This window comes from Leopardus geoffroyi, chromosome D3 (assembly GCF_018350155.1).
Source record: "Leopardus geoffroyi isolate Oge1 chromosome D3, O.geoffroyi_Oge1_pat1.0, whole genome shotgun sequence".
Lineage (NCBI taxonomy): Eukaryota > Metazoa > Chordata > Mammalia > Carnivora > Felidae > Leopardus > Leopardus geoffroyi.
The window spans coordinates 32,346,484-32,367,093 of record NC_059339.1 but is presented as its reverse complement, the minus strand read 5'-3'; the positions used below and the strand labels follow the sequence as shown (position 1 = coordinate 32,367,093).

The following is a 20,610-nucleotide window of genomic DNA, read 5'->3' as shown; positions in this document are numbered from 1 at the left end:
GGTGGAAGTGTCTAAATGCTAGTGCTTGACCTTCAACTCTGCCTCTGCCGGATTCCTCCATCAGTCTGGGCCTCAGTCACTGCGGAGCACAGCCCTCTTGTCCTTGTCAGACAAGGAGCGAGAAAGAACTGTTATTTGGAGCCATTTCCATCTGAGGTGACCCCACAGTGTAACCTAGCTCCCCTGCGACAGAAGGCCTGAGCTCTGTGATGCCATGGCTTACACCCAGTAACTATTTATTCTGGGCTAAGCCCTAGCCGTGGGCAGACAGAAAAGTAAGCATTAAACACAGCAGCATGACTTGGAACTGCAGTGAAGACAGACCTCACTGTTGCGGAAATCTGAACTACTTTGTGGGTCAGGCTCCATGTAGGACCCGACATGGGCAATGCTCACCACAGTGCTGTGGGCCTCCTTGTGCAGACCAGGAAACCCACAGGTGGCCGTGCTAGCTACTCCAGGCCATGCCGACTGCCTTCTCAGACTCCACAAGTTTGAGTGCAGCTTTCGCGTTAGACATGCAGATGCGGGTTACCATTTGACCAACCATCTCATGCACAGCTTTGTTCCTTTTCTTCCTGAACCAAACCTGACTCATGTTTGGCACAACCCACCCTATTCCACTCAGGGGGCCTCACGGCCAAGGCCTACTGGAGCTCCACGCGTGCTGGCACTTCTCCTTGCAGTGGTACGAGGAAGCATAGTCTCCTCGTTGTGTGGAGAACAGCACACTCAACACCCTGACGGCCAAGTGAATCATACAGCCTTCGTCACTGAACTACATACCACAAGCATCCTGAGGGAGGGAGGCAGTAAATGTGTTACATCTGCAGGTCACCGGGCAGAGCAGCTGAGGGACTCAAGTATGAGCTGAGGAGGGCTCCCAGGCTCCTGTAATACTGAGTGACTGGCACCCACACAGCTGCTTCTGTGGTCCGGCGAGCTGGAGCTCGGCATTTCTCGGCCACCTGGAAGAGCGGTCCTGGGACAGAGCAGCCTGCCGTCACACTTCCCACACTGTTGGTCCAGTGCTGCTCCGGGAACACCATCTATGTCTTAAGTCTAGGAAGTCGTCGTTCCCACAACATACTTAACTGCATCAAGAATGCACAAGGCAAGCTGTAATAACAAATCCATGTGATGGCTTGGGACAGTCTGCCAGGCCTGCTATGGTCACACACTGACTTCCAGACCCAGGTGGTGTGAGCAATGTCTGGTCATGACCAGCCTGGTGAGAATGTAAACCGATGCCATTGTCACAAGATTCTCACACTGACTTGATATGAATGTACTTTATATCCAGAGTTCATCATTTCAGAATGTACAAATCTAGAAGTTGCCAGGCCTCTTGTGGGAGCTGGTTAAGAACCAGGACTGAGGTTCTGGAGGATTTCTCTCTCCAAAGTTAGAACACTTAATTCCTTTCCATTATGTTTTCTAAAAGAAAACATCTCGAGCACAAAACAGTGACCCTCTGTTGAGTTCCGAAGAAAAAAAGTACAGTATGCTTTATTTTTGATGTAAAGAAGCCATATTTACATAATACATTCATATTTGTAGATATGTTACAGCTCTCTGTAGAAAACCATCCCATTAAAACAGCAACGTGAGATCTGCATTCAATCTTTAAAGTATTAAGTCAAATTAAAATATTCTTATCAGGACTCCAATGTAATTTCACAGCTCATCCACAGAGGGAAACTGAAGGGAAACAGGAATGAAGAGTGGGTGACGGCAAGAGAAAAATACACCCTCTCCCACACTGGCAAGACTCCACGATGGTGGATCCCCAACACAGCGGCTGGCACCACCCAAGGGGGGAGGGAGCAGCGCCAGGGTGCCGTCTCCACGCTCCCAGCCACCGTTGAGGGCCTGACAGGCTCGCGGACACATTCTGGGCCTTCAGAAAGTCACCCTGCCACCCTGGCTATGACTTCAGAGGCTGAGGACTAAGGACTCCTCTTCCCACCATTTCAACCGGGTCAGCAGATGGTTCTGATCAGCCTAGCAGTGTCCTTATTTCTCTGAGAAAGCCAGAATCGACCATAAGACAACAAGCTAAAATGGCCTCCCTCCTCGGATCTGGTTGGCGATTTTCTCATCCCGGGGCTCCTCTTTCTCCTTTTCCCGTTCTTTGTTCCAGTCTTTAAGGCCCTCTGGAAGCGAAGTGTCCTCATCCAAGCTTCCAGTGCCTTCCACAAATTCTTCATAGGTAGATTTTTCTGCAAACGGTCTGGGGCCCAAAAGTTCAACCATGTCATTTTTATCTAATACTTCTTTTTCTAATAATAGAAGAGCAACCTGAAATACAAACAATTCCCGTTAAACACAATTACTCAGTATAAGTCTCTTCAAAGCTAATCATTTTTATTTATAGCTAGCCTCATTCCAAAATAGGATTTAAGACCACTGAAAAAGAGATACATAAGGTCCCATGATTTTAGAGTAAAATATACAAAATATTGGAAAAACAATTGCTCACCAGTAAGGGAGCAGCAAAATACATTGTGATACATTCACACAATGAACAATTATGTACCTATAAGGAAGAATCTCTCTGTTCTACATACATCATGGGAAGACATATTCAGGGAGAAAAGGTAGATGCATACCTTTGTATGGTATGCTACATTGCTTTTAAAAGGAGAAAGATATTTATCTTTTTCTGTGCTTATATGTATACGTAAAGAAGTTCTGGAAGGATACACTAGTGGCTGGGAGGGCGAGTTGGAGGAAAGGGCAGAAATAGGTAAGCAGGAAATTTTAAAAGTTAGTCAGAAAAAATAAAGACAAGAGTAGAGATACAAAAGGAAGCCAGGAAGGTTTATATAAAAACACGTACCTTGAAGTTCCAGTCATTTGTATGCTCGAACTACAAACTTGACAGTACCTCTTGTAACAGGCCACCAAGAAAGAGCCACCTGAGCAGCTATGTGTATGCGGGGGAGCGAGGATGGTTATCAGGGGAGCAGGGCAGAGTGGTTCTATTAGAGCATCTGACCATTACAAAGACAGTGAAACGGGTTAAAATATAAACTGACCTATAGAATATATTTAGTTCCTGAGGTAACTCCCTATTTAGAAATTTAACTTCTCCGTACCTTACACTAAATGCTATGTGTTTAAAAGATACCATGTGTTAAAAGATGAAGCAATTTTATGGTTTTTTCAAGTTTCAAAAACTTTATTATGGAATACTGCAAATATGCACAAAAGTTGTAAATGGATAACGTATCCCCATGGAGCCGCTATCAACGGTTAATCAATTTAGGGCCATTTTTGTTTCATCTACTCCCCAAATTATTCTGAAGAAAATCCCAGCTGTCGTTTTATCTGTATATATTTTTGTTTCTAAGAGATAAAAACTCTTAAAAACATAACGAAGTTTTCTTCTTAGATCACCATTATTTCTCAATTTGCCTATTTACACAGTTGTGGGTAACCCACTTAAGTTGAAATAATGTTACTTAACATCTCCATGTACTAGTTTCTTCTGTAAAATAGGATGACAATGAGGATTTTAGAGAGAAGTTCATGCACCTTAGCCAGTACCTGGTGCACATGAGACGATGAGTGAATGCTAGCTGGTTACTCTTATTCTCCTAAAGCTCAGCGCCTACGGATTATCCTATCAAAGGAGTATAGTGAGGCCCAGAATGTGGAGGGCACTAGTCTGAGCAGCAAAGACTCCAGCCACCTCTCCTCTTGATGGCTCCCTTTCTCCCGGCTGGCTCAAACATCACTCTTAGCAGATCTAATTTTCTCAAACGGGCCGGAAGGTACTTCAGAACTCTGCAGTGTTTCGAGATCCTCACTCTGTTGAACGAATTTCCCCTTCCCAAACAAGCCTTTGTTACCACTGTCAGTACGTGCATTATACACGCAAAAGGATAACTGGACCCACTGAAACTCCCTGGATCTACGGCGTGCGTGTTGGGATCCTCCCCTCGAATCCCTGTACACAGTGTCCTGCAGCCAGCGGTCTTCAGTGAGCTCCTCCACTGTCTTTCACAGCTCAGGTCCTTCTTTCCCACAACTGCCTATTGGGGGCACCACCAAGAGACCCCATCTCCAGCCTGGACCTCCTATCCAGGTCTCATCTGCAAATGCCCATTGCCCGCGTCTCTTGGGTGTCAAGACTGACCCTGTCCTCTGTGTTTGCCACTAGGAGTCATCTCAAGGGCTTTCTTCTTGTTCATTCTGTACATTTGACCAATAAATCTCAGTTTTTCAGATCTGTCTGTGCCTTACTTCTGCTGCTACTCCCAGTACCATGCCAGGAATATAGAAGAGACCCACAGCAGCCTCTGAGCTGGTCTCTCCCACCACCCTGGACTGGCACACTGCTGCCATACTCTCCTTCAAATGATGACCTTCATCACTTTCACTCAAGACTCTTTAAGGACTCCCCAGTATAAAACAAAGGGGCTGGATGAGATCATTTTGAAGGTCACTCTTATTTCTAAAACTGCTTCTAAACTTTCTAGCTAGTTTATGAGAACCTGGGCAACTGCAGCCCCCTCCCCCCAAATATCTGCTCAATCCTGCCCTGCTCCACACACACTTCCTGCTCACCAGGCCTCCATGCGGCTGTGCCCTTCTCTCTGCTCCCCTCCTCTCCTGGTTCACTGTAGCTTGACTTCTAGGTAAAATCTTGTTCTATCTTCTACAAGAAGCCTTTGCTGACCACTCTGATCTTCCTTTCTCAGAGCTCCTGGCTATGCCTTCCAGTGTCCCAGGGTGCCAGCTCTCTCCACCTGCACTGAGCACTTTTGTAAAAAGACATCACAGGTGCTTCTGGATTGGCTAGCATGGGGCAGGTTCACAGGAAGACTCTCTGTGAAGACCTACTGATGGAATAGCAATGCTGGAATATTCTTTACCTGTGTCAACCCCTCATAAAAGGCTTTCTCATTTGTGCTTCAGGAGTGTGAAAAGTTCAAAGAATGAAAAATTTTAACTTTGGTTGCATGGATTCTGAATAATTAAGGGTTTACTGGATGCGAGAAATCCACTGAATTTGGGAAGAATCCCTCCCTTTGGTAGGTGCTATCTACCTATATGACGTACAACAGAAAATACAAAGCACGATTATTCACAAAGCTCATAATTAAGCCAAAGGTAGTCTGCATGTGCCGACTCCTACTTATCTAGTTGGGCTAGCTTTTGTTTGCCCTTTCGTCCTACCTGTTTATTCCAGGGGTGAAAATCAGTGGTAAATTCCCATCTGTCTGCTGAGTTCCTTTCTGAGGAGTACGGGTAAAACACACGGTAGGGAGGAGGGCTGATTCAGTTGTGTATTTTGTGGTTATGAACAGTCGTGATTAATCCTGCACTCATGTTCCTAAAAGCCACAGGGGCTGGGACTGTGTTCTACTTTTGCTCACTACTGCATTCCCACCTCCTCACAGACACAGAGCAGAAGCAAAGTCAGAATAAAGAAAGGAACCAAGAGTTAGCCAGTTCCAGGAAACGCTAATGTCTATAATTTTTTTTTTTTCAACGTTTATTTATTTTTGGGACAGAGAGAGACAGAGCATGAACGGGGGAGGGGCAGAGAGAGAGGGAGACACAGAATCGGAAACAGGCTCCAGGCTCTGAGCCATCAGCCCAGAGCCTGACGCGGGGCTCGAACTCACGGACCGCGAGATCGTGACCTGGCTGAAGTCGGATGCTTAACCGACTGCGCCACCCAGGCACCCCAACGCTAATGTCTATAAACCAACCCAAATAGTCAAGCCATCACTTTAATCTTTTTCCTTCAAAATCATGTAGTGAATTATTCATACGATTAGCACCTACCTTCTCCACATCAGCTTTCTTTTCCGTGAGAAGAGCCACTGTTCTTTTATAAGCATCGTTAATAAGTATTCGCACTTCATCATCTATCAGTCTTGCGGTAGCTTCACTATAAGGTTTCTCTAAAACCATATCACCCTGACGTGGGAGGTCAAAGGAGATTTGCCCGACCTTTTCGTTCATGCCAAACTGAACAATCTGAAAAAGAATACGTGATTAGTGGTGGGCGTCCAGTTTGTGGACAGGCTGATTTATAAAATGGCAGTGAGTCTTTACAATGGCGTTAACTCCGCACATTTCACTTCACTACTCTTTAACCTGGCAAAATCTACAGGGCATCCGTGGATTGGCTGAGTGGACAAGGGTGTTCTGTGTAGACAGTGGTAGTGATGGATAGTATTTTCAAGTCTTCAACTAGAGACACAAGACAAGAAGCCCAAAGACAACATCTACGAGACCTGCAAGATACTGCAAGAGAAGCCAGCCTCTGACAGACCCAAGAGGATAAAACCCAAGCCCTCCAGGCTCTTCCTGTAAAGGGAAGTGTGCCAACCTGAGAACAAGTGATCCTGGAAGGGAGTTTACTTTTTCCTGTTCCCTGAAGCCCTGGGGTCCAGTCTGGACCCCCCAAAACTAAAAAGCCCCATGTTAAGAAGTTTCTGGAAGTAAAATCCAAATGCACTAGAAAAGAGAAAGCCAAGATGAAAGTAGGGAGCAGAAACAGAGCCAAGAGAACTCAGAAAGCAGGATGCCATGTTCTTAAAACCTTCATGAAACAATAGAAAAGGGAATTCTAAAGCTATAAAACTAGAAAAGCTAGCTTCTCCCTCTTAAGAGGTCAAGAAAGCAAATTTCATATAAAATGGGCAACAGAAAAATGTCTAAGAAGTTGTCACAAGAAAAAAGGAGCAGAATAACATCTCCATACATAACGACAGCAGGATGGGAAGACACCCATAAAAAGATGAAAACTGTAACCTACCACTTAAGAAAGCGTGAAAGAAATAAGGAAAATAACATAAAACATGAAAGAGTAACATAAATCAGAATCAAAAACACTTAGATGAGGTACTAAAACACAGAAAAAAGTTACATATGAAAGAAAACACTATTTTAAAAATGAACATTAAGGCACAAAGAACGCAAGAGCAAACAACCGCAATAATGTCCTGAGAAACAGAAGGTAAAGAGGACAACTATTAAAAAAAACAAAACAAAACAAAAACAAAACCGTCATTAAAAAAGACCTGAGAGGGGCGCCTGGGTGGCGCAGTCGGTTAAGCGTCCGACTTCAGCCAGGTCACGATCTCGCGGTCCGTGAGTTCGAGCCCCGCGTCGGGCTCTGGGCTGATGGCTCAGAGCCTGGAGCCTGTTTCCGATTCTGTGTCTCCCTCTCTCTCTGCCCCTCCCCCGTTCATGCTCTGTCTCTCTCTGTCCCAAAAATAAATAAATGTTGAAAAAAAAAAAAAAAAAAATTAAAAAAAAAAAAAAAAAGACCTGAGAAAGTGACAGACCAGAAGAAGGGCTGACATACGGGTAACAGGAGTTCCCAAAGAAAGTCATTTATATCAAGTTCCAAGACAGCAAAACTTTGGGGATGTAGACACAGGGATAAAGAAAATTTGGGTAGGATGGTAACAAGCCAGGAGAGTGGATGGTCCCACAGGAAGGGAGGGGACTGCGAAGGGACGCTCTTAGGGACAGCCCAGGGTACAGGCAGTGTTGTGCCATGGGATCACACAGGCTTATAAATGGAACTTTAAACTATGCATACGTACTTCGCAGACTCTTAGTACCATAGATATCTCCTGCCTTTCCAAAGTTCGCGTTGTGCCACTTGCTTTCACAAAAGACCCTACGGCAGTACCTGCTTTCACCAACCCAAAGAAATTGGAAGAGGACTTTCTTTCACTTTTATGAAAAGAAGTGAAAAGAGCATTCAGCATTTGTTTTGCAGCAAGCTGTTACACCTTAGGTGTGCTGCAAACAGGGAGTGGCACAGCCAGGCTCCCTTAGCAAGACATGTCCTGAGCTCTAATAGCTTCCCAGCGGTTATTTTTTGGGTGTGGGAACATTCAGAAAATGCTCCATATAAATTAATAGTAAATGCTTCTTTGCTTTGAGCCATTTCAGCTTCCAAAAGGTTTCATAGGAATGCTCTACTTTCAGATAGTGGGAGAAATCTGTAAACTTTAAATACTGTGCTACCAAAAACCAAAAAAAAACAAAAAAAACAAAAAAAGAGTTTCTTATGAAAAAGTTTTGATTGCTTTAAAATGGATTTAAGAATTAATTCCTGCCTGAAAAGCCTCAGCCAGTCGAACACAACAGTATTGTTTCAGAGCCAACCACAAACATCCATTTCTCGTGCAAATGTGAGAAAGCAAAAAAGAAACACTCCATTTCATACACTTACTTGAGCATATGCACTCTGAGTTACTTTTCGCAAATCATCTTGAGCACCAGTTGTAATTCTTCCAAAGAAGATTTCCTCTGACACTCGGCCACCCAGAGTCATGCACATCCTGTCCAAGAGCTGCTCTTTGGTGTATAAGTATTGCTCTTTGGGTAAATACTGAGCATAACCTAGTCCTTTGCCCCGTGGGATGATGGAGACCTGGCAAGTAGAAAATATACAAAATGCTGACAACTCAGAAAAACACAAAAAACAAAACCAAAAATGTTGAGGATTCTACCACCAAATGTTGACCACAATGTTTATCTATACGTAGATAAGGTCACTGATGAAAAATAAGCACGACAGCTGGGAATTTCCGTCAGCCTTGGCAGGAGGAGAGCTGGCAGGAGGAGAGCTAGCAGAAGTGACCGCTCAGGGAGGATATTTTCTTAGGATAACTTCACCTTAGAGTTCTAGACAGTATTTCTCGTCTTTCTATAAGACTCAACTGAAATTATTCAGTCTTGGCAAAAGGACAACTGGTGAGTGATGACTCCTTCTGACAGCTCAAATATGGCCTAGGCGCCATTCAACTTGAGTGAGCCCCAGCCACAACCTCCTTTACCGGACAAAGGGGAAGGCAGACCTAGATGCTCAGCAGGCTTCATTTTCTCCTCTAAGTGCTTTTTGCCACTGCGTAAACTCCTTAAAATTTTAAAAAATCAACTTTATTGGGGATAGTTTATATTCAGTAAAATGTACCCATTTTAAGTGTACAGTCCAATGAGTTTTGACAAACCTAACTTCCTACCACAACAAAGATACAAATCCTTTCTCCATCCTGCAAAGTTCCTTTGTATTCCTTCTGGTCAGTCTTACCCCACACTTCCCCTCCAGCCCCAGGCAGCCGGAGATATGCTTCCAGTCCCTATGGATCAGTCACCATTTCTGGAATTGTATATAAATGGAATCATACAGTATGTACTTTACTGTGTCTGGTTTCTTTTATTGTTTCTGAGATTTGCCCACACTGCTGTGTGTATTAATAGTTCATTCATTTTTACTGCTGGGTAGCATTCCATTGTACAAACATACCAAACATCCATTTCATTCTTGAGGGACATCAGGGTTGTCTCCAGTTTATTGCTATTATGAATAAAGCAGTAAAAGTCTTTGTGTGGACATGTTTTTATTTCTCTTGGGTGATTATATATAGGAGTGAGATCATTTGGTTGTATGGAAGAATCTGTTTACCCTTATAAGAAACTGCCAAATTGTTTTTCAAAAGGGATATATCACTTCACATTCCCATCAGCAGTGGATGAGGACTCCAGCTAGACTGACATCTTAACCAACCAACACTCAGGACTGACTTTGTAACTTTAACCATTCTGACAGTTATATGGTGGTATTTCATTGTGGTTTAATTTGCACTTTCCTGATGACTAATGGAGTATCTGCATGTGCTTAATGTCTATATGTATACCTTCTTTTGTGAAGTATAGGCTCAGATCTTTTCCCCATTTCACTGGGTTGCTCATTTTCTTACAGAATTTTAAGAGTTTTTTTACATATTCTAAATACAAGTCCTTTGTCATATACGTACTGTAAGTACATGACTTGTCTTTCATTTTCTTAACAGTGCCTTTCAAAGACAAAACATTCTCAATTTTGATGATATCCCACATAACTTTTCTTCTGTGGTTCATGCTTTTTTGTATACTAAGACAGTTCTGCCTAAGGTTACAAAGATTTTTGACCTATGTTTTCCTCTAAAAGTTTATTGTTTTAGTTTTTACAATCTATTTCAAATTAATTTTTTACATATGATGTAAGGGTCAACATTAGCTTTTTCCCCCACATGAACACTGAGTTGCCAGAACCAGTGTGACAATCCTCCTCACCTTAAATTACTTTGGCACTTCTGTTGAAAATCAATTATTTAATTAGTTATGTGTGATTATTTAATCAACAAATCAATTATTTATGTGGGATGGATCTATTCCATCCCAGTGAACTGTTTAGTCCCTTCCACAATATTAGTCTTCATTACTGTAGCTTTATTCAAAGTCTTAAAATTGGGAGTGTAACCCCTTCAAACTTGTTTTGGTTTATTCTAGTTGATATACATTTCCATATAAATTTTAGATCTGCTCATCAATTTCTATTAAAAAAAAGTCTGCTACATTTACGGCAGAGATGTGAGCTGAAACTATACATGAGTTTGGGGAGAACGGTGATCATGGTATTTCATGAACACAGTGTATTTCTGTTTTTATTTAGGTCTTATTTAATTCAATGTACAGATCCTACAAATACTTCAATAGATGTATCCTTAAATATTTCATGTTTCTGGATGCTGTTGTAAATTAAATTGAATTTTTACAATTTCATTTTCCAATTGTTCACCGCTAAAATACAGAAATACAATTGATCTTTGTATACTGATCCTGAATTCTATAACCTTACTAACTTCACTTGTAGGTTCTAATGGCTTCTCTGCAGATTATCTAGGATGGTTTATTATTGTTGTTTATTTTTTGAGAGAAAGAGACAAAGTGTGAGTGAAGGGAGGGGCAGAGAGACAGGGAGACACAGAATCTGAAGCAGGCTCCAGGCTCTAAGCTGTCAGCACAGAGCCTGATGCGGGGCTCAAACTCATGAACCATGAAATCATGACCTGAGCCCAAGTCGGACGCTTAACCGACTGAGCCACCCAGGTGCCCCAGTTGTTGTCATTTTTTTAAGTAAACTCTACCCCCAACATGGGGCTTGAACTCATGACTCCAAGATCAAGAGCGGTATGCTCTACGGACTGAGCCAGTCAGGAGCCCCTATCTAGGATGTTTTATGCACACTTTATCTCCTCTGTGGTCACCTTGCTTCAGGGGATTTCCAGTAGTCCCCTGACATCGCAAGTCAGACTGCTGCTTCCTGTGATTCATGCTGTACCGGTTTGGGGACCGCACTCAGTTGAAAAAGCAAAAATTTAACAATCTCACTTGGTACACCCATCTTTCAGGAGATTTCTCTTTGGTTTCTTTCTTTTTTGCCAGGCTCTCTGGGGTCTCCCTGTGCAGGCATTGTTTAGTGGTCAGCCAGGGAATTGGGCAGTTTCAACTCAGACCTGGGTCTCATTCCTCTGTAACTTTCTTGCTTTCAGGATTTTCCTGTTAAATTTCCAATACTCTTCAAATCCTGAACTCTCTCCTCTGCCGCCTCAATACGGTAAAGCCAGCCTTTTCCATCACTGTGGCCACAGAAAATTCCTCAGGCAAGAAAGTCACTAACTCCCAATTTTAACCCACTATAGCTACTGCTTTTCAAAAATAAACTCTCCTCCAGCTTTGATCTGCTTTGGACACTTTTCAGTCCCCTTAAATAGCAGTCTTCTTTCCAAACTTTATAACTTATTTGCAGGAAGGTTTGCTAACCTCTTCATCCCACTGTCATTACCAGACATCTTGGCCAAATTTCTTTATGTATTTATCTTTGTGGGAGTGCAACTTTCTCCTCAAGTAATTGCTCACACAATCTGTCTGACACGAACTGTTTTACCTTTAAGAGTGGGTCTGCGTGTTCCAGATACCACCCGGCAACCGCGTGACCTGCCTCATGGTACGCCACGGTCTTCTTCTCCTCGGGCTGCAGAACCTGGGTTTTTTTCTCTAAGCCTGACAAAATAATAACAAAAAACCAAAAACACTGACTCTGTGGCACTGTCATAAAAAGATGGTTTTTCGATCTACACACTTCAATCTACACAGTCTCTAATATGATTTAGAGACTAAGCTGTCTGCGACAATCCAGAAATTCCCAACCACGGTCAGACTAAGAGCAAAGGACCAACTTCAAAATACACCCAACTCCTGCAAAATGCATTCACTACCCCCAGGACTACTTTTTTCTGAACTCTCCCACGCTTTTGAGTCATCTATTTTGTTTTGGGAAATAGAAATGCAAGACAAAATTCAGCATTTAGGTCAAAAAACATAAAATTCATAGAAAGCACAGAAAACAAATTCCATGCCCATTCATGGAATGACCCCTGCTTAGTCCAGGTACTTGGAATTATGAAGTGCAGGGTAAACAAAGATGAGACTGCCTGCTGTCTGCTCCTGACAGAAGGCAAACGGGAGAGGAAAAAGGGAGCCGGATGAAGATCTGGAAACACCTACTCAGCAAGTCAGCTAGACCAATGCTGCAGCAGCCAACACACTAATCAACTGACCCTAGGGATTCCAAGAATGAGCAGCAGGGCAGACCTGAGAAAACAGACCCAGGAGACCCCTTGTGCTGGGCCCACGTGTTGACTACACAGCCGGGGGACCCCTAATCCAAGTACAATTCCTCTCTGGCCTGGATCAAGGTGGATGCTAAATTCATTTGCATCTCTGTACTATAGACACTAACTACATAGCTTGTACTCATACAAATCATTACACCATGACGAAAGTAGTTTGGTTGTGTTCAAGGTAACGCATCTGAGAGAATTTCTCAAATGATAACGTATTAAGGAGTCCGAAGGATTAAAAAAAAGAGAGAGTGCTTTGTTCCCAATAACACAACCCAAGACAAGTACATACCACAGAGCTGGAAGGGTGGAGATTTACAGAAGGTAAGCCCGCTGTCTTCCAGAGATAAGCAGTTCTTGCTTGTATGAGAAAATATGAATCCCACACCTCACCAAGTTTACCCCTGGAATTTTTCATTTTCCCAGTATGCTTACTGCAGAACAATTGCTCGTGGCCAGTTTACAGTGGCTGAGCTGTGAACAGGCAAGTGTCCGTCCACCTCAGAGCAAGGGCCCCTCCTAGACTTGCCACCCTGACCTCTTTCACACTGAGCACTGACTGTTCCCCCACCTAAAAGGCATAGACACACAGCTTTCACCTGCCTCTACAGTGAAATGTTTTAATTCCACTCACAACTCTATCAACTTAGATTTTTTTTTCTTTTCAATTAACAAATTTCTAGAATAAGTAGTCCATTCATTCAATGGTTGGTTGGTTAGTTAGTTAGTTAGTTAGTTAGTTAGCATCTAACCCAGGTTAAACACACTGCTATACTAGCCTCTAGATCCTCACGGGAATCTCCATTGATCTGGCTTCGTATTATCCACTCAGTTGAAACTGTCACGTCACGAGACACCAAGAAGAGTCTTGTTGCCAAATCCGAGGTCATGCTCCTCAATGTCCCACATCACTGGACCCTGCCTTTAAGTCCTTTGTAAATGTGTCTTTGCCCTTGTCTCCCATCTCTTCCAACCTCCTGGGTCTCCTCTAATGGCATCTATTCCTTGCCTTACTCCCTGATGCACCTCCTGGGCCTGTGGCATACAAGCTCTGCTGACCTCGCTGGCTCACTTTCCTCGCCTCCGCTACCAAATACAGGCAGTGTTTACTGTGCGTCCCCTACCCCCCAAGCCCTCTCACCCACCTCCACACCACGGGAAACACAGCTTGTGGCACCGTGGTGCTGCAGAGTTCCACATGGACAGCCCGCCCGGCTTGTCTCAAATTCTGCACATTCCATCTTCTGCCAAACCAGCTGCCTCTCGAAGCACCCCATTTTTCCTATGGCCTGTAAGGATGTCCTGTTTTTTTTTTTTTTTTGCCTATTATCGCTGGGACTACCTGTGCTAAAGTACACTACCCACATTGATGACTACGATGTTCTCTGCCTTCAGATGCCACTCTCTTCTTCAATGTCAGATTCTTTTTCTTAAAGCCTACTCAATAGCTCAGGAAAAATCCATTAGTTTAATACTAGCCACAGGACAACAGTTTCAAAAGCCCCTGAACTCAACATTTAAGGCTTTCTAAAATCTAGATTTAAGTATTTTCAGCTTTGCCTTACCTCCCAAAGAACTGGAGTCTGACTGGTTTGCTTTCCCTCCCCAAAACACAGGCTGTAACCCTACCTCTAAACTACCTTCTCTGTTCCTGCCACTCTGATGCCATACCTACCCCCCCACCCGCTACTGAAACCTGTTTAAATACCCCCTCTTCTATAGAGCTGTGCCTGACCATAGTGCCCTTCCCTTCTTTGCCCCTCTGGAATTATCTTTTTATGCATATTAAACTACAAGCTCCCTAGAAGGCATGGAAAACGTGTACATCCCCTACTGTGCTTGTGGGGTGAGCATTTCCTGGTTAAACAGCTGCTACAGCTGTTTATCCATCACCTATACCTAGCACAGAGCACATTTATGCAATAAAATATTTGGAAACAGGAAGGTTGTTTTTCAAAACATTCTCAAAACACTATATCTGTATAATTCAGGGGAAGACGCCTTGCTGCTTGCTGCCAATACAAGTGAGGAGTAGTTCGGGCTGCTGTCTCAAACTCACCCAAACCAACAGCACCCATCTCCACCAGACCATGGGGTGGGTGGGGGAAGGGGAAGTTCACAGTACCGAGAGACACAGCAGGTGCATGGTGAGCCCCAGGGTGGGGTGGATAGACTTTTCTTTGCTTCTAGATCTTGCCAAAACAGAGAAACCTATAGTCTCAAACTGATTTTATTGGCCTTTTGACTTGAGTTATATTCAGTTTACTTACCACCAATCACCCGCTCAATTGCTTGTTCAAAGTGTTTCTGATTTATGGAATCCGAAAGGTGTCTTGCAGCAATCAGAGCCGCTTCATTACAGACATTAGCAACATCAGCCCCTACAAAATGAATACAGAACAGCTTACCACCAAATATACTTGAACTGATTGGTCACACATTATGGATGATCATATCCAGTCAGTTTCTCAACCAGCAGTAGACTAAATAAGGGCTTAATGTAATATAATTCAGTTTGACTCATGATGACCCTAAGCTGTTCTAGCAGTCAGTAATAGCCTCGTACAATCCTGGCCCTTTGAACTGAGATGCAAGTATCAGTAATAGTAAATAGATAACTATAGGCAGCCATTTACCTTTATAGGCAATATGGCTCATGTAACTACAAACTAAGACAGTCTTTAAAAACGCCCATTAATTGGGGCGCCTGGGTGGCTCAGTTGGTTAGGTGTCCGACTTCGGCTCAGGTCATGATCTCACGGTCCGTGGGTTCGAGCCCCGCGTTGGGCTCTGTGCTGACAGCTCAGAGCCTGGAGCCTGCTTCGGATTCTGTGTCTCCCTCTCTCTCTGACCCTCCCCCGTTCATGCTCTGTCTCTCTCTGTCTGTCTCAAAAATAAATAAGCATTAAAAAAAAATTTTTTTTAAATGCCCATTAACTAACTTAGTTCTATCAACTCTGTTGGGAGAGTGACTAACACGGACGTTAGGCAATATGCTGAAATACAATGAAAAACATAAGCACTAAAAATAACGGTGCAGTTAAATACCAAAAGTTAAATACGTGAAGCTTGTCAAATGGTTTCTAGATCCGTAAGTCTCTTTATTATTTTTTTTTAAGATTTCTTTATTTTTGAGAGAGAGAGAGAGAAAAAAAACAGAGGAGGGGCAGACAGAGGATTCAAAGTGGGCTCCGCACTGACAGCAGAAAGCCTAACGTGGGGCTCGAACTTATGAACCCCTGTGAGATCATAACCTGAGCTGAAATCGGGTGCTTAACAAACTGAGCCACCCAGGTGCCCCGATAAGTCTCTTTAATTTTTTTTTTTTTTAACGATTTATTTTTGAGAGAGAGTGAGCACAAGTGGGGAAGAGGCAGAGGAAGGGGGTGGACAGAAGATCCAAAGCGGGCTCTACAATGACAGCAGCAAGCCCAATGCGGAGCTCAAACTCACAAACTGTGAGATCATGACCTGAGCCAAAGTCAGATGCTCAACTGACTGAGCCCCAAGTCTCTTGGTGCCCCAAGTCTCTTCAAATTAACTTTTCAGATAAAGCATATGGTAAGTCAAATAAGCTATAAACAAATAAGCTCAATAAACAAACATTAAAACGTTATAAATTCCAAAGTCCAAAGATACAAAACAAATAAAAAGTTAGAACCCTGGGACATTTAAGATGAATATCTTCTTCTAACCATATACTTACATATAATCCTCTAAGACTTTCCAAATGTTCATTTTTATTTCATTTTGAGTTTGGAAGAAAGATAGGAGAAAGGAGTTTGGAAGAAAAGAAATTTGAGTTTGGAAGAAGTGAGAAAGGCTCACATTTACATTTTAAAACTCTTTGAATAAACACACGCAAAGATACTCAACATCACTGGTCATTAGAGACACAAATCAAAACCACGAGATGCCACTAAGGTGGCTGCAATCAAATAGACAACGACCAGTGTTGGCAAGAATGTGGAAAAACTGGAACCCTCTTACATTGCTGGTGAGAATGTAAAATGGTGAAGCCACCTTGGAAAACAGATTGATAGTTCCTCAAAAAGTGATTCAGCCACTCTACTCCTAGGTACATAGCCAGAGAAATGAAACGTACGTCCACATAAAAATCTGTACATGGATGTTCACAGCAGCATCATTCACAATAGCAAAAAGATGGAAACAACCCAAATAAAGAAGATGTGGTCCATCCACACATTGGAATATTATCCAGCCAGGGAAAGGAATAAAGTCCTGCCACCTGCTGCCACATGGCTCAACTCTGAAGACACTACACTTAAGTGGAAGCAGCCAGGGAGAAAGGATCCTATGTGGTGTAATTCTTTTTACATGAAATGTCCAGAATAAGAAGATCTATAAAAATGGAAAGTAGGTGAGGGGTTGCCTAGGGCTGGAGATGGAGGGAGTAGCTGCTAATGGATTCTTCTGGGGTGATAAAAATGACCTAAAATTAGACTACAGCAGTTACAGTGCAACCCTGTAAATACACTTTTTAAAAACCACTGAATCATACACTTTACAATTCACAGATGAACTTTATGGTACGTGAATTTTATGTCGGTAGAGTTAAAAAACAAACAAACAAACAAACACCCACATACAAATAATCCAGAGGCAGCAGGAAGAGGGTGGGGTACATACGAAATAAGGTTTAACACGCACTGAGAACTGTTCCTGAAGCTAGGTGATGGGTGCAGAGGGGTTCATTATAGTATTTTCTCAATGTCTGTATATGTTTGAAGTCTCCCACTGAAGAGGCCCCAAGGTGAGAGGAAAAAGTGCACTGGGAGCTGGTAAAGGTCACTGGTTTAAAAGACTTCTGACACAGGACATCAGGTTCTGTTCCACTCACCTGAAAACCCTGGAGTTAAGGAGGCAAGTTTTCTTGCCAGCTTCTCCTTTTCCAGGGCACTGTCCAGCTTCAATGGTCTGAGGTGAACTTTGAAAATAGAGGCTCTTCCTTTTATGTCCGGTGGTCCTTGAGAAATTATTTTTAAGGAAAAAAAAAAATCAAAGTGAAATAGTTATATCTCTCCTCATAAGAAGTGGACTGAACCTGATGAAGGTCATCTCACCAATAAATATCTGCCTATCGAAACGCCCTGGCCTCATCAGTGCCGGGTCTAGAATATCTGGTCGATTGGTGCCCGCCAAAATGACGACGTTTGTTGTTGTGTTAAAACCTAGGGACATAAAAAAAACAAATGCCAGACTTAAAGCTTTAAGCATCATTTCTATAAACACAAATGCCAAAGGGGTGCCTGGGTGGCTCAGCAGGTTAAGCACCTGACTCTTGGATTCAGGGTCAGGTCATGATCGCATGGTTTTTGAGATCGAGCCCCATATCAGGCTCTGTGTGGACCTTGCAAAGTCTACTTGGATCCTCTCTCTCTCCCTCTCTCGCTGTCCCTCCCCCACTTGCACTTTTTCAAGTGCGCATTCTGTCAAAATAAAACACATACACACACACACACACACACACACACACACACACACACACACATACATACCACACGCAAGATTGTAATTTATAGAACTGTAACTTGAGAATATGTTGTTCGGGGCGCCTGGGTGGCGCAGTCGGTTAAGCGTCCGACTTCAGCCAGGTCACGATCTCGCGGTCCGTGAGTTCGAGCCCCGTGTCAGGCTCTGGGCTGATGGCTCAGAGCCTGGAGCCTGTTTCCGATTCTGTGTCTCCCTCTCTCTCTGCCCCTCCCCCGTTCATGCTCTGTCTCTCTCTGTCCCAAAAATAAATAAACGTTGAGAATATGTTGTTCATTTTTTAAACGTTTTAAAATTGAGGTGATTAAATTTGCGAAGAATGTGTCTAACCTCCCTGGGGCACAAGACAACCCATTGAGTATTTGAAGACAGGTATCAACCTCCAACTCCAGCCCCTTTGCCAGACTCTGCTTGGTTCTATTGGTCACTTCTCCAATGTCAATGCCTTGGCTACAGGAGCCTTCACCCTCAGGACCCCGGCCCTGAAAGAGCTTTGGTGCTGATAGCCCACAAATATGGCCATACATGGACTGACCACCACAGAGTGAGGGAAGAGCTCTACCTTAATCGGATATAGGCAGACCTCGTTTTATTGCACTCTGCTGTACTGCCCTTCACAGATACTGTGTTTTGTACAAATTGAAGGTCTGTGGCAACCTTATGCTGAGCAAGTCTATCAGTGCCATTTTTCCAAGAGCATTTGCTCACTCTGTCTCTATTACATTTTGGTAATTCTTGCAATATTTCAAACTTTTTTGTTATTGTATTTGTTGTGGTGACCTGTGATCAGTAATCTTTAATGTTATTATTTTAATAGCTTTAGGGCACCACACACTGCACCCATATAAATGAATTTAACTGATAAATACTACATGTGTATTCTGACTGCTCCAGCGATGGACTGTTCCCTCTCCCCCTCTCCTTGGGCATCCCTATTCCCTGAGACACAACAAAATTGAAATTAAGCCAATTAGCCCTACAGAGACCTCTAAGTGTTCGAGTGAAAGGAAGAGTCTCAAGTCTCTCACTTTAAATCAAAAGCTAGAAATGATTAAGCTCAGTGAGGAAGGCATGTTGAAAGCTGAGATAGACTGGAAAGCCAGGCCTCCTGTGCCAAATAGCCAAGGAGTAAATACAAACCAAAGGTTCTTGAAAGAAATTAAAATGCTATTCCAGTGGACACATGATGATAAGAAAGCAAACAGACTTACTGCTGACATGGATAAAGTTTTAACTGTCTGGATAGAAGACCAAACCAGCCAAAACATTCTCTTAAGCCAAAGCCTAATCCAGAGCCAAGCCCTCACTCTCTTCATATCTATGAAGGCTGAGAGAGGTGAGGAAGCTGCAGAAAACAAGTTTGAAGCTGCCAGAGGGTGGCTCACAAGGTTAAAGAAGCTGTCTCCATAGCATAATAGGGCGAGGTGCAGCACCAGGTGCTGATGCAGAAGCTGCATCAAGTTATCCAGGTCTAGCTAAGGTAATTAATGAAAGAGGCTACACTAAGTAAAAGATTTTCAATGCCGATAAACAGTCTTGGATTGGAAGAAGATGCCATCTAGGACTTTCATAGCTAGAGGGGAGATATCAGTGCCTGGCTTCAAAGCTTCAAAGGACAGGTTGACTCTCTTGTCAAGCGCTAATGCAGCTGGTGACTTTAAACTGAAGCCAGTGCTCATTTGCCATTCTGAAAATCCTCAGGCCCTAAAGAATTATGCTAAATCTACTCTGCCTATGCTCTAGAAATGGAACAAAGCCTGATGAGAGCACATCTGTTTATAACATGGTTTACTGAATATTTTAAGCCCACTGTTGAGACAGCTGCTCAGAAAATATTACTTCTGACAATGCCCTGGTCACCCAAGAGCTCTGATGGAGATGTAGGAGACTAATGTTGTCTCGTGCCTGCTAACACAACATCCATTCTGCAGCCCATGGATCAAGGAGTGATTTTGACTTTTAAGTCTTATGATTTATGAAATACAATTCGTAGGGCTATAGCTGCCAGAGATAATCAAAAGGATTCCCCATTCTGGATGCCACTAACAACATTTGTGATTCATGGAAGAGGTCAAGATGTCAACATTGCCAGGAGTTTGGAAGAAGCTGATTTGCCCCCTCATGGATGAGTTCAGGACTTCAGTGGAGGCAGTGACTGCAGATGTGGGAGAAATAGCAAGAGAACCAGAATTACAAGTGGAGCCTGAAGATGTGACTGAATTACTGCAATCTCATGAGAAAACTTGGAACGTCTGAGGAGTTGCTTCTTATGGATGAGCAAAGAAAGTAGTTTCTTGAGACGGACTCTAATCCTGGTAAAGTTGCTGTGAAAATTGTTGAAATTACAGTAAACTATTTAGACTGTAACAAAAACTTAGTTGATAAAGCAGGGGCAGGGTTTGAGAGGACTGATTCCAAACCTGAAAGGAGTTTACTGTGGGTAAACAATGCTATCAAACAGCATCGCATGCTACAGAGAAACTGTTCATGAAAGGGAAAGTCAGTCAATGCGGCAAACTTCGTTGCTGTCTTCTTTTAAGAAACTGCCACAAACCATCCCAGCCTTCAGCAGCCACCACCCTGATCAGTCAGCAACTGTCAACACTGA

At 43.1% G+C, this 20,610-nt stretch overlaps 1 protein-coding gene across 1 annotated transcript in view; it reads right to left on the bottom strand.

Moving 5' to 3' along the window:
• Positions 1-1,477: 1,477 nt before the first annotated feature.
• The window catches only part of AFG3L2 (AFG3 like matrix AAA peptidase subunit 2), a 41,531-nt gene continuing 22,398 nt past the window's right edge, over positions 1,478-20,610 (bottom strand). The window contains exons 11-17 of the mRNA XM_045458459.1: positions 17,576-17,683; positions 17,353-17,478; positions 14,762-14,872; positions 11,756-11,871; positions 8,216-8,416; positions 5,803-5,997; positions 1,478-2,301 (exon numbers count right to left, since the gene is read on the bottom strand). Coding sequence (XP_045314415.1) covers positions 2,059-2,301; positions 5,803-5,997; positions 8,216-8,416; positions 11,756-11,871; positions 14,762-14,872; positions 17,353-17,478; positions 17,576-17,683 — 1,100 coding nt within the window. The 3' untranslated portion in view covers positions 1,478-2,058. The remainder of the gene's footprint in view (positions 2,302-5,802; positions 5,998-8,215; positions 8,417-11,755; positions 11,872-14,761; positions 14,873-17,352; positions 17,479-17,575; positions 17,684-20,610) is intronic.